This window comes from Terrapene carolina, unplaced genomic scaffold (assembly GCF_002925995.2).
Source record: "Terrapene carolina triunguis isolate 2854851 unplaced genomic scaffold, T_m_triunguis-2.0 Scaffold211, whole genome shotgun sequence".
Taxonomy (NCBI): Eukaryota; Metazoa; Chordata; order Testudines; family Emydidae; genus Terrapene; species Terrapene triunguis.
Genome location: NW_020664562.1, coordinates 17,120,171 through 17,135,312, shown reverse-complemented (window position 1 = coordinate 17,135,312; position 15,142 = coordinate 17,120,171). Strand labels below are relative to the sequence as shown.

At 40.2% G+C, this 15,142-nt stretch overlaps 1 protein-coding gene across 2 annotated transcripts in view; it reads right to left on the bottom strand.

Moving 5' to 3' along the window:
• Positions 1–15,142, bottom strand: part of LOC113407478 (collagen alpha-1(XI) chain-like) — a 223,550-nt gene that overhangs the window by 168,271 nt on the left and 40,137 nt on the right. For both annotated transcript variants that reach the window (XM_029912430.1, XM_029912431.1), the window contains exon 5: positions 1,179–1,307. In XM_029912430.1, coding sequence (XP_029768290.1) covers positions 1,179–1,307 — 129 coding nt within the window. The remainder of the gene's footprint in view (positions 1–1,178; positions 1,308–15,142) is intronic.

Here is a 15,142-nt window from a genome sequence, read left to right as displayed (position 1 = left end):
CTGGACATCTAATTACATTTTTTTCTTCTGCTAGAATGTTAGTTTCAAGGGGAAAAACTGTTTCACTTTTTAACTCCTGGCTATAATGGAAAGCTTTCTAGACAAATCCTGAGACACATATTCAGAATGTATGTAACATACAGAGGCCCAGGCCCTCAGCTGGTGTAAACCAATGTAATAATCTTGGGTTCAGTGAAGCTATTCCAATTTACATTAGTGAGGATGGCCCACAATGACTACCCATTTCTGTGAATACTAAGTTATTGCCTGTCAAGAAAATATGACCTAGTCTGCTTTATCCTTGTCAGTGTCTACCAGTTAGAAGAGCTGGTTGAAAAAATTATTGGAATTTTGTTTCAGCAGGAACTTTGTATGTACACATGCATATACCTCCATTTATTGAAACTGCCACTGGAAGTTTTATGTATTCTAATTTACTCTGATTTTTCGCAAGTGCTGACTAGCATTCACAGCTTCCATTGACTTCATTGGCAGCTGAGGATATTCAGCACCTCTGAAAACCTGCTCATAGATGTACAAGGAGAAGAAAATAACTATAATTGAGTAAACAAAGATTTACTCAAACTGCTAAACCTTTTTTTTAAACGAACTTCATGATGCTGCATAGTGTAACAAACACTCAGTTGAAACTTCTGTTGAATATGCTGGTGCTTAAATGCCATAGGCCTGTCTACACTAGCACTTATGTCGTCCAAACTTTTGACTCTCAGGGGTGTGAAAATACCACACCCCCCCCCCCCAGCAACATAAGTTTTGCTGGCATAAGAGGTGGTGTGCATAGCGCTATGTTGGTGGGAGACGCTACCACCACGCATTGAGCTGGTTTAATTATGTCGATGTGAGAGCTCTCTCCCGCCTGCATAAGGTGGCTACATGAGCACTCTTCCAGCAGCACAGCTGTAAGAGCTTGTAACTGTAAACTTGTAACTGTAGCCATGGCCATAGTGATAAGCACTTTGGAAATGCCAAAGATAAACAGGTATTGAGTAGTCACACATACACCCCCCTGTAACCTCCTCCCTTGCATTTTGTCTTTCTTCCTGCATGTCCAGGACAATGAATGCTCTTTAGCTGTAATTAAATGTTCCTCAGGTAATATGTATCCATCACAACCACTAATGTGCAATAAATCTAGTAATACATGAGTGATTACTCACCTCATCAACTTGAGGTTCTTGAGCTTGAGGAGCATTGGGGACAGGGGAATCACAGTCTGGGCTATAATGCTCACAATAGTCATACGCTGCTCTGGGATCGGCTACAATCAACAGCTGCTGGATATCACCCTGCAGATCAGCATAAATAGATTAAATTAACAAAAACAAATATCATCATTGCAGGTCACAGTAGAAAACAGGAAGTGTAAAGCATATATCAGATGCTTCATTATATGCATCAAATAATATTTAAATAATCTATAGATGACTTAATTTCAATTTAGACTTTTTTTGCCATTGACCTGAATGAGGCCAGGAGTGCATTCTAGAACTTTTTGAACAGCCATGTTGAAATCTTTTTTTCCCTCCACTTGTTTTTAATGTTTTGGTTATCCAGTCAGGGAGCAAAAACATGTCATCTAGGTGAAAGTCACACACCACTCATGGTAAAATAATCAAGAGAAACCATTTGTGAATAACTGATATGATGAAATATATTTGCATTTAATCCACTTACTGTATCAAAAAAAAATTTATTGTCAACATAACACAGTTTTTTTGTAATTCCAAAGTTGAGGACATGTTCTTGAAGTCTCATTTGCTGTCAGTAAACACATTCAGCTCCCATAACTGTTAATGGGATTTATTAATGCATTTCAAAGGCAGAATAAAATTCCTATGATATCAATAAAATCATTAAGAAATACATTCTCAACTTATTAGGAATTGATCTGCTTGTAACACCCTCAAGCAAATAAAGCTCTTCTTTATTGTTTTAATCTTATTTTTTTTTACACTTTGATTAATTCACAGTTGGTCCTGCCACTCCTCCCTCATTAGTCTTTATAGTCCAGTAATCTACCAAAGACAAACAGATACACAGTAGCTATTCATGCTTAAGTTTTCTTGACTTAATTACATTTACAGTATTTGTATATATTGCTTCTGCTATTCTGAATGACAGCTTTACCAAATATTGTTGGTCAGATTGAAGAGCTACGTAAATTTATATCAACTGGACTAGTTGTAAATCTCTGCTTGAACATTTTATCTATTTGGAAGTGAGGGGGCTGGGAAGGTACAACTCCTGAGCTATCATTTTCATGCAGTTTTCATACTTGGTCAGTGGGAACAACTAGTCTAAATTCCTAGGATTTAATTCGGGGCACTTCCTACTGCCAGCATGAAGCTCAGCATGCAAGCGATCAGCACTGTAATTCCAAGAGTTTGTATCACAACTGTACTACAAAACGGAGAGTAAAGGAAAAAGAAAAAGAAAAAAAAAAGCTAAAATCAAACCCAATCATGGTCTCTTTCAATGAGAAATGGAACTACAATAAGTGATATCTGAAAATACAATATGAAATGTATCAAAACAAACGCTTTACCAGTTAACACAGAATGTTATTTTCTTATCTATCGCTGTGTATAATGTGTAAAAACAACATCATACCAGAAAAGACCCACTACTCTGGATAGCAAAAATAGCACTGCTGAGAGCCCCTGCAAGAATCATATGTTGATCATTTTTTAAGGCCAGCTTTCTGGTTTCCTAGTTTATTTCTTAATGTAGTGACACCATTTAAACTACTTAAAGAAAATCTGCCAACACGTTCACTGTAAAATCCTGTTTTCATGGGTTTATTATTCAGGCACAAATATAATCTTGCTGAAACTTAGCATATGTTCTAGGCCAAATCCCATAAGTACAATTTTTTTCCTGAAATGGAATTTAGGGGTTTTTGGGTGGTTCTATTACTTGATATTTTTTAAACATGTACCTTAACAATAACATTTTATTCTATTTTTACAAAAATGGCCCAAATCCTTCCAGCTCTGCTCGTAACTAAAAAAACCTTTGCTTTTCTACAATATTTACCAAAGCATTTAATATATTCATATAATATTTGCCAAATTGTTTATCATATTATCTGAGCTGATATATTTAGTTAATTTGCAGTAACTGAATATGCACCTCAAATCTACATACAGTACTTGTTAATGCAAAAAGTTTTATTCGGTGAAACTGTAACTGTCTCGTATTGCATTTACTTCATAGGCTGTCAGGTCAGTTGTCAGAATAATTCTATAAATATTGTTAGAAGTGTATTGATAGACAACAGTCTAGCAAACAGACATGTGACCTCTCATCCAGCTCTGTCATTGACTCTGTAACATGATGTAGGATAAGACTCTTAATTTCCCTGTACCTCACTTTCCCTGTGTGTAGAATAGGTCTATTAATACTTTCCGATCTTTGTTAAGTACTTTGAGACCTACACATGAAAAGTACTATATATGTGCTAAATATTTATCATAATTATTCTTAAGGTAGACCTTAAAAGGTGCAACTTACTCCTGTGAGTGGCTGTGCATAGTAAGTGTATGACTAATGCCTGAAGCTCCAGTACTAAGTGTTCCTGGAAAGAGTAAACAGTTGTTCTTATACCCTGCTGCGCCTCCCCTTTCCCCCAGCCAGATCAATACTGAGTGAGTGAAGGGAAGGGGCAAGCTAGAGGGAGCAAGCAACCAAATGAGTCAGTTTTGGTGGGGAGGAACCCAGATAGTTTGAGTTCTCTGATGACCCTGGCCCTTATCCTGCTGGACTCCAGCCAGCTCTCTGTTCCTTGGGTGAAAAAAAGGCAAAGACTATGAAGAATCCCCAGTTCAGATAGCCTGCTGTGGACTACCCAGCTGCTTGTATTCTTGAGATGCCCATGTAGATCAGCATCCACACTGTGGCAGCTGTTATGAGTACACCAGGGAATACCTCAGAAGCCACTGTTTATTTAGATAGATAGTTAAGTTTAAGCAAAGCCACTGGGATAAGACAGTCGGTCAGCTGGATTTTGCTTTGCACTGGATTTACACACCACAGAATTTTGGCACGGGACCATTGTGTAAGACTATACATTTATACAGAACAAAAAGCTCTTTGTTGTTTCATTTGGTTTAGATTGTTTAAAGATACTCCTGATCCACTGATTGCACTTTCCAGCACTGCCCATCTGCCAGGGATAGGTCCACATAAAAGGGGAGCTCAAAAACCGTTAGAGAGCATTCCGTTTCTACTCAGGCAGCTATGGCCACCATTCTGAGGTCTCAGGACCCAGTGGTCCAGCCAGCCAGGAATGTGGGAGGTGTCAATACATTGATTGATTTTCTGTTTGTTTTACTGAGAATTACCTTTTCCTTTTCTTTCCCTCTTTCCCTTCCCTTTGCCCCAATAAACATATTCCTTTTGTGCTAGGAGGTAATGCTGTTTGCATTCTGATTGGCTTCTTGGCTTCTTAGAATACTTGTATATTGTACTGAAATTGTCCTTGGAGGCAGGGTGACACCCTTTGTATATATATTATCATGAATGCTGGAAGCACTGTTCTGACACCACTGTTCTAGTTATTACTGAACAGACGGCACCACAGATTGGTCAACAATATCATCCCAACCTACAAGCTCAGGCTCCAAATGCACATTCAGCTGGTACTCCATCTGGCATCTACAATCTAAATGCCTTAATATTTTAGTAATCAGTCTTGGGTAATATTTTTATAGTCATTTATTTGACAAATATACATTCGTTTTCTGTTTAAGAATTATCCACAAAGAGACTTTGATTTTCACAAATGTATTCATTGATTGTAAATGTTTGTCTTTATGACAACATATTTCAGCCATGTGAACAATGTATAAGTATTCAATTTTCCTACACTTTCAAACCCAAGTCCCTAAAGTTTTTCTCCTAATGGCCTCATTTTCAGAAGTGCTGATTACCCAAAATTCTAGCTGAAGTTAACGTGAGCTGTGGGTCATTGACACTTTTGGAAATCAGACTCGATATGTGTACTTAGGCACCTAAATGATCCCTGTGTTGCACTATCCCTGAATAAAATTTGCAGGACAAAAGATGAGTCTCATAGCAAAAAAATATGAGAGGGGGCACAAGAGAAAAGAGTTGCAGAAGTGGAAGGAAATGTACAAACCTCTTCCTTCAACAGGGAGGGCAGAGACTGGACTGCATAGTGTTGTTGGTTGTATTTAAAAGGAGTTTAGATGAGCTAAAAAATCTAATGGAGGCCCAGAGGAAAGGTTGCAGACAGAGTTTACTGAGACAGACAATCTGATTACTATATGGTATTAAGGTTCTCATTCCATTTAACAGTTTGAGTGGCACTAAAGTCACAATTATGCAAAATTTCCTCACAATGTCTGCTCATTGCTTTAATTCAGGCAATCCTATCCATGAAAGGATGTACAGATGCTGTGCAAGGAGTTTTCCAAATCCAGAGGTTTGGTGAACCAGGTCTTCCTTTCCTCTTCCTACAGGATCTGATATTAGAGATGCGTAGGAGGATGGTATAAAGACTACTTTACTTTGGGTCAATGATGATAAACTTATATATAAGTTTTCAAACATTGTTTAGCAGGTAAATATCATTACCTCCATTATAGAGGTGAGAAAATTGAGGTCTAGGGAGGCTAAATAACATAGCCTAGGTCATATAGTAAGACTCCAGTTCAGCAAGGTACTTAAGCATGTACCCTACTTTAAGCACATGAATAGTTCTCTTGAACTTAATGGGATTACTGACGTGCTTAAAGTTAGGCATCAGTTTAAGTAGTTTGCTGAATTAGGACCTAAGTCAGTATCAGAACCAGTGCCTAAATCTCTATGTCAAGGTAAGTGATTCATTCATCTCCACTGACCCTCAACTGTATAGTGGGAATAGTGATGCTTACATGGCTGTGGACATCTTAATTCCTTTGTATTTGGGGATTTGGTTTATAATTAAAAGCACTGAATCTGATCCAAAGCCCACAGAAGTGTTTCAGTTAACTTCAGTGGTCTTTGACTCAAGCCCATAGTCACAGATTTTCAGATGGAGAACCTAAGATACAATTTGGTGAAATAACTAACTTGCCTGGATAGCATTATGATTTAGGGGATAAGACATAGTACTAATTGTCAACAGACCAGGATTCCAATCCTGATTCTGATAATGAATTGTTCTGTAACCTGTGTAATGTCACTTAACCTCTCTAACCTCCATTTCCTTGTATGTGAAATAGGGATATTGATATTCACTTACTAACATTGTTTGTAATGTGATCAATAAGTGCACTTTATTATTAAAGTCAGTCACTGGTAAAGATGGTAACGTAATAGAGAAGCTTCTTGTTGCCAGCCATTTGCTTAGTCCATGTGGCATTTGGGGGTCTCCTCCCCGTCCTAATTAAAGATAACCCAACACTTAGCAATTATTTCATAGCATGACTAACTGGATGGTACCAGAAGCATAACAAAACTAGTGTCAGTCACCATATGAAGAGGATCTTAGAGAGAAACACCAATATCTTCGGTTTTCATATACCGGTAAAGGTATAACAATTCCAAGGTGCCTTTTCAAACTGTTCATCGAGCAGTAGAATCTTCACTAAATCACTTGAAACCCTAAAGCTCTGGATACATGCCAACCTCCTCTAATTAGCTGTTTGACAGTAAAACCGTAGACTCCAAATAACAGCAGTCTAGACAGCCTGGATATTATTACTATAGAATTTAGAAAAACCTGCTGCAGAATTCATTTAATCTTCCTGCAAAAGCCTGAGGGACTGAAGAGTTCTGCTGGCCTTTAATATAATATTCCATATGCCAGGTCCATTGCATAATAATAACAGCAAGACGTTTTACTAAAAGCCTGCCAACTTTAAGCACTGTGAAAGCAATAAATTATGAAAGCAATAAATTGTGAAAGCAAAATTCTATACAGGCCCAAGTTTCCATAGAATTCAATGTCCTCTTGATGCTGAAACCCCATATTCACACTAGCATATTTTGAGCTTTAAGAAAAGATTTGTTATTTCAGAATAAAAAATTGTATATCTTTGCAACATGGAACAAAGCTGTCCTTAGATCCTACACACAATCGGCTACTCACACACATCCCAAGGAAACGTAGCCACCTCTAGATAGAATGCAGCAATTTCTTAGAGATGGACACCAATACTACTCAAGACAGGAAGTCAAGGATATCATATGTAATTGAAACTGCTGGGGGGAATTACTGTAGCCTAAACTAGAATTTGTTCTTTTGTCAGTGAGTTTTCAGGAATCCAATTTTATTTCTCATCCAAACATCTGCACCTCACACATTTCCCCATAAACAACATGATGCACTAAGTCAGTAATGACAGCCAAAAGAATAGTGCTATGTGCCCCTGTACTAACCACGTCTTGTAGCACCATTCGTTTCTTTGGAGGTCTCCCTCCTGATCAGATCCAACCCTGAAACACATTCTATTATAAGAAGCAACACTGCATAATATACTTGTAATTTAGTGGCAGTTCCTCTTTCCAGGCCCCAGCCTGAGAAACAAATGAGCAGTAGTGATCTCAAAGGGCTGATGAAAAGAAGGCTCCTTCATTCATCCAGGATATAGAGCAGGAGTGGATATGCCCAGTGGATGCTAAACAACACTCAGAGCAGGAGTAGTCTCCCATACACCCACTGCTCAACAGACAAATGGATTAGGGTTGTCAACTTTCTAATCGCACAAAACTGAACACCCTGCCCAGACCCGTACCTCTCCCCTTCCCTGAGGCCCCTCCCCTGCCCCACCCCTTCTCCAAGGCTTTGCCCCCTCTTGTTCCATCCACCTTCCTCTGTTGCTCACTCTCCTCCACCCTCACTCACTTTCATTGAGTAAGGGTAGGGGGTTGGAGTGTGGAAAGGGGGGTGAGGAATCTGGCTGGAGGTGTGGGCTTTGGGTGGGGCCAGGGATGAGGGGTTTGGGCTGTGGGCGAGAGCTCTGGGCTGGAGCAGGGGGTTGGGGTGAGGACTCCGGCTGGGGGTGCAGGCTCTGGAGTGGGGCCAGGGATGAGGGGTTTGGGGTGCAGAAGGGGGCTCAGGGCTGGGGCAAGATGTTGTGGGAGTGGGGGTGGGCTCCAGGAGGGAGTTTGGGTGTGAGAGAGGACTCCGGGCTGGGGCACGGGGTTGGGGTGCAGGAAGGGGTGAGAGGTCGTGGCAGCGCTTACCATAGCTCCCAGGAAGCGACCGCCAGGTCACTGCGGCCCCTAGGTGCCTGGGAGGCCAGGGAGGCTCCACGCGCTGCCCTCGCACCCACAGGCACCACCCCCACAGCTCCAACTGGTCATGGTTCCCGGCCAATGAGAGTTATGGAGCTAGCCCTAGGGGTGGAGGCAGCGTACGGAGCCTCCCTGGCTGCCCATGTGCCTAGGGGCTGCAGTGACCTGGCGGCCACTTCCAGGAGACATGTGGAGCTAGGGCAAGCAGGGAGCCTGCCTTAGCCCCGGGCCCCCACTGCGCCGCCAACCGGACTTTTAATGTCCCAGTCAGCGGTGCCAACCAGAACTGCCAGGGTCCCTTTTCGACAGGGTGTTCCAGTCAAAAACCGAATGCCTCGCAACCCTAAAATGGTTACATGCAACTCAACATTCTACAGGAAGGCACCCCCTGCACCCCAGGTTTTTGTCAATATAATGTGTATGGTAATTTTTCTCCAACACCAAATGTGACAGTCAACTCAATATTGTGCAAGAATTCCCCATGGTTAAATAAGTAATCCCAGCTCACTGGCCCTTCACATTTATTTTTCTTGATTATATATGTAATATAGTCACTGGGGCACGGGGTTGGGATGCAGGAAGTTGCCTTTTTCCTGAGCCTTCAACATTTCACAGACAACAGAGTGTTAGTTTGTTTTTGTCCATCTCTAATTATTTTATTCTTCTAAAACTCTAGGGCTAGATCATGCCTTTGATGTATAGACTTAGGTGGGATGTGGAATGGAGCTGTATCACCCAGGGGAAACTCAAGAGAGGGACTATGACTCCGGCAGACTTTTTCTCTGAACTCTCTGATGTTCAGGGGACAGTGAAGGATACCTCATGGGATGTCTGGCCCCACTGTGTGAGTCAATATGGGGGTGGGAGGGCAAGGACATGATCATACTTCCTCCTCACTCCCTTTGGGGCAGTGTGTCCCACTGGCGGTCTATGGAGGCAGCACACCCTGTTCTTTCCTAAGCATGGGGACATGAGCATAGGGCAGGCAGGAAAAGATCTTGTGCTTCTCTGTTCCTACCCTATGTGCAAATGGGTCCAGAGATCATCTAGTCTTCAGAAAGATAACTGTATGCAAATTAATAATATGCAGTTAATATCCTTACTTTGCATTTAATAAGATAGTATGCCTTTGACTTTGAAGATACCGTACTACCATGTTCCCTGCTCACAAAACTGAAATATTTACAGCAAAGCTATATTGACCATGAGGGGAGGGTCTTTCTCTACAAAATCCACAGTGTACTGTTGCACTGATCCTCTCTACTAAATGGTAGAGCTGAGATGTGGGCTGTGCTTCCTTAATACAATTATATGACAAACACCTGAAAACATTTTCTATTGCTATTTATCTTTGGAACTTCATTCACTGCACTTCTTAGAAAATCTGAAATTATCTATTACGCACAAGATCAAATGAGAGGATAATAAATCAGATCTGTAAAACTTACTGAGTTGATGTAACATGCAACACTATTGATGTCAAACTTAACAATACACTGAATTATAAACACTACAATACACTGAATGATACACTGTATGCACAGTTCTTGGCTTCCTGAGTAAATGCAAACTAATTCCAGATTCCTCAAAAATAAACTTGAACTCTAAGCAATTACCAGAATTCTGGCTTTCTTTTTTTCTAAACAGAGGGGAGAAGGTATAGTCAAAGCAAAACATTTTTCCTTTTTCCATGGTTGTTTGAATTTGGAAATGTAACAAAACAAACAATAAAACCCTATTATCCCTCCAATAATAAAAGGAAGAACAACAACAAAAAGCCACGTTGTAAGCTTTTGAAAAGAATGCTTCTTTTTATTAGATGCCTTTGAAATGGAAGATTTTTTTTTTTTTTTTTTTTACTTTTTCTTTCATAAACTGAAAGCTGGCAGCATTTCTGGGTGTCTGTAGCATGAAGGTTGTTTCTAGACACTTGTGCCCAGAATCTATTACACATATTTTGCTTTATGTCCCATTTGTTTTCAAACATGAGTTATTCAGCTGTAAATGTAAACATCTGAAAGCTGATCCTTTTGACAGAATGCTATTTGATAAGGGTGACTTTGTAGAAAGTGTAACTGAGAAAACATACACAGACTAAATGTTGTTCTAGGAAACCCATCTGTAGGAATCAGAATGGGGGTTCAGTCAGAATTAGTATATTCACATTCTCCTAGTTAAAATAAACTTAAGCTTCTAAGGGCTACACTGATTTTTGGCACAGTCCTGAGCAAGTGATGGTACATAAGCTGCAGTAACCCAGGAGTCAAGGAGGCTGTGACTCAGAAACACACTCTGTTTTCTTCTGATACTGGTAATTTACTGCTGGTAATGTACCAGCATTATATTAATAACTCATCTCCACTGCACTGGCTCAGCTATTCTGGCCAGCCAGTAGGTGACAGAGCCAAGGCCTTCTGCATTTCATACCTACCTGCTCCATTGAGTAGATAAGCAGGCAGGTAGCCTCATTTGCTCCTATGCAGCTGGACCCAACATCTGGGTACCCTGCACAGGATATATGAGGGATTCTGATTCCCCTGCATAGACTCAGTGTAAATCACAATCTAGCCCAAATGTCCTCCCATTGGGATAAATTCACAGACACTTAGTTTTTCTTCGGCTGCCTTCAGGATTAGGCCCACTTTTGTTTTAATTGAAATCAGGTTAAAATCCAGTATAAAACTCACTACCCTTTATTATCAAGGATTACATGCATAGGGCCCACTCCTGCAGAACCTCTGCAAGCAAAATTCCCATTGGCTTTAAACCAGAGTTTGATATGCTGCAGTATTAGGCCCATAGTTCTTTCCTATAACAAAAGGATTCGATGCATGTTCTATCAATGTGAAATCTACGCATTTTTGGGAAAAAAAATCTCTATAGGGAAATCTCTGCATAAAGACTGTGTTAGTTAATGACTTATTATAAAATACCTCTCATTCACACCAACTACACTAAATGAAGAGTGACAAATCCTTAAAGCTGGCAAAATATTAAAAGATCCCTGCTATTTACGAAATATTTAAACTACAGACATACTTCAGACATATTTCAGTATTTCTATATCAAAGCCATAAACCGGTTAATTGTTAATTGTTTCATTTCTTCTACAATACTCTGATTCTGCATGTAGGAATTGCCTTTTTTGTAGTAACTATTTCTGGAGTTTTGGTTTACAGAGCAATGCTTATCATGTTGTGTATTTGAAAACCCACAAAAGATTAGTTTTAAATGGCACATCAGAAACTTTTGTGCTACACTGTGCAATCCTTCTATGAATGAGCACTTACAAAATAGTCCCATTGAAGTCTATGGGTCTACCCAGTTGAGTAAGAGGGTCACAGTAGGCACCTTAGAAAAATGTTCTATTTAGAAAGTATTCTTCTTTGCTTCTTTTATTTAATAAGATACTTTCATGACAACAAGGTCTTTGTTTCTTAAGCATCTGTCTACTCCTGCTGCTTTAATCCCCACTTCAAGTCATTATCCTCTGTTTGTGACATCACAGTAATCTCAATAGTAATCAACAGCGAGGTCATAAAATATTGGTTTAGGACTTCAAGTGAAGAACAAGCAGCAGGGGCAGATGAACTTCTAAATTGCAAAGACCCTCATAATGAAACGAAAATGGAGGCAAAGGCTTAAGACAATATGTTTCAAATTTCCTACGATGTATTGAACATTTTTTAAAACCAGTATTATTTTCTCAGTACAGCCCTGAAATTGCTGTTTACCTCTCCCTTTTAAAGTAAAAACAAAGACACAGTTTTCAATGAATTCATAAAAACTCCATCTATACAATATTTGCACTGGTCTGTTAAGTCATCCAAGAATACTATGTTTAGTATATTCATAGATTTTAAGGCCAGATGAAAACATTATGATCAACTGGAGTCACACCCTGCATAGCATAAACCATAACATTTTCATCAAGTGGTCATGTATGCTAGGAATACAATTAAATTACAAAAGGATAGTGCCCAATCTTGGAACCCTCACTCGCAAAAGCAATCTTTACTCTAGAGAGCAGATGACCAGAATGGCATAGAATAAAAAAGTAAAATACATGTATACATAAGGATTAGTCACATAATTAAGAGTAGCAGTATTGTGCCTATAATTTGGAAAGAGATACTTTCAGGTGTATGTGTCTACCCAGAACAGAATCAAAAACCTGTCATCTCTAGCAAAAGGAAATTGCAAACTACACATTTCAAATGGATTGTGAGTTTAAAATTTCCAAACATACCATAACAAACAACATGTTGTGATGGAAACAGACAGGGAGCCAAGATCAGAAGGGAAGAGCAAGAACAGCACAGAAGACAAAGGAGAGGAGTGGGAGCAGAAAGGGGGGTAAGACCTATGGTAAATGGCCAAGAAATCAAACAGCAGGAAAGCTGATTCCCAAATGCTATCAAATGACTGCTTTACATTTCTTTGAGCCATACGTTATAAAATAACATAGCTAGAAAAAAAAATCAACCACTTTATTATCCTGAGTATTTATTTACAGTGATACAAGTGTGTTTTCTAAAATGTTTCACAAAATAGCTACAGTCATTTCTTGGAGTTCTAAATGAATTCACCACATAGCAACTTGACTGAAAGAGGAATCCCCAGAGACACACCAAAGCCAAACTGAAATGCCACCATTATGTCATGTTACAATATCTAGTTCTGGCAATGGTTTGTAAGTGTGTATATAAGCCTAAGCCATAGGGGTTTAGAAATGCCCTTTCAGAGGACATCAGTATACAGGATGTGCTCTAATGAGTCAAATCATTGATCCATCAAATCCTAAATCCTGCTGCTTGATGCCTAACAGGAAGTAAATTAATAGTGCAATTGGGCACTTGCGCAATGTTGTTTGTATAGGGTTAGGGGTAAAAGGGGACAACCCTTCTTGACCTCTGCAGTATTCAGGTCACTGAAGGCTAAAATTTGATTATCTTTATCTAAAGGCTGTTACGGCAAGGTGCTGGGTGCCTGTGATGGGGTACCTACCCCACACAAGGCCTGAGCAGAGAGAAAGGGGCAATTAACCCTCTGACAAGCTGCACCTGGAGATGAGTCAGGGCTGACGAGCTTTTAATTGATGATGAAGCCCAGCTGGGCAAGGAGCAGACTAAGCTGTTATAAAACTAGGAAGTAGATTGTAAGAAAGGGGTTGCGGTGTGGAGGCCTGTAGTCATGCTATGGATTTAGAGCAGGAAAAGAGGAAACTGGGGAAAAAATAGATGCCCTTGTTGGAGAAGTAGTCTGACAGAGACAAAGTAGGAAGCAGTTGGGAAACAGCACAAGGTTTGGAACAGTGCAGATCTTGTCTGCTGGTTTTAGGGTCCCTGGACTGGAACCCAGAGTAGTGGGTGGGCTAGGTTCCCCTACCAGCCACTGGGGAAGTGCAAAGACTGGGCACTGGAGCAGAAGACTGCCTGAGACAGCTGTCCAATGGGATTTTGATACCCTGGAAGGGGAGGAGTATAGTAACCTGTCAGGAGGGCCTTGCCACAAAAAGAGAGTAATTTAAATGATGAGAAAGGAGTAACCTTCTCTACAGGGAGAGAGAGCATGTGCAAGACTAGGGGAGAGAAACCAAAGGAGGGCGTGTCAGAGCAGGGATGAGCTAATCTCCAGAAGAACCACAAGGAGGCATGCTAGCAAGGAGCATCAAACCCTGTGTCAGTGCGTATAGGATCAGGTCTTTAGCTTGCATAAGTAAAAATGTCATAAAATTACCCCCCGCCCTTAAATGAAGCTACACTGTTTACTTCTATGCCCTCTTGTGGTAGTGAACTCCAAAGGATGACTGTATACTGTGAAGTATTTCCTCTCATATGCAAAGGAAAGCCTATTAGATTGTATATATACAAACTAATAAAGTCATCCTTGTTGTCATATTACAAAGCAGTTTAAAAAGGAGAAGCTACTTCCTTTGTACTACAGAATCCTAAACACCTACACTAAATACCATCTAACTCTTCACATTCTACAGCTAAATAAGCCTATTTTTTTTTTCTTGTGTCAGTGCATAGGGGAACATCTGTTTGGTGTGGGGGTGAGCATGCAGGGTCTAGCACGAGTCCCCCATCTCCGACTGGTTTTTCTAGAATAAAAATCCACTGTACAGCTGGCCCAGAGCAGAGCTGATGGCAGCAGAGTTCTCTCCTGTAGCAAGTATTAATGGGATAGTCTCAAGAGTCTTTTTCCAGTCCTAACAGAAATACTGGAAGAACAGTATTTCTTACATTTTCTGGCATGTCCAGGTTCAGTCTCAGCCAGCATCTGAAGTGCAAGGCTCAGAAAATGAAATGAAATGTATCAAGGTATTTTAGTGCCTTGAAGAAGGTTCCATTCAAATTTATATCTGGAAATAAGTAGATTTTTTTTTTCCAAAACGGCTTGCCCTTCAATGCTCAGGCATGACACCATTCTTGCTCTCAGGACCCTTGAATGCCGTAGGGGATGAGAGTCTTCAAGTTGTAGAGCCCTCTGTAGACCAAATCCTTACAATGGCTTTTGCAGTTGCCTTCGAGCAAGCTGTTGCTTATAGAAATAGGGGAAGGAGGATGGATGATAAAAGAGGAAGCAAAAAGACACCCCCAAAAGAAGGGTTTTTAAGGGTGGAAACAAAGTGAGAACCTTTATCCAAAGCCAAATATTGTGAGGCACTATTTTACAAAAACGTACTGTAACTGATTCTCTTGGTTGAAGCCAGGGGAAATGGGCTACAATGTCATGTCATGTACCCTTGGGAAACTGAATCACTAAAAGAACGTGCATTTCTGCAACTATGCTACAAACTGTAAAAATGTTGCTGTTCTCAGTGCTGAATATTTACATTCCAAAAAAAGGGTTTACAGACAGCTACACTATT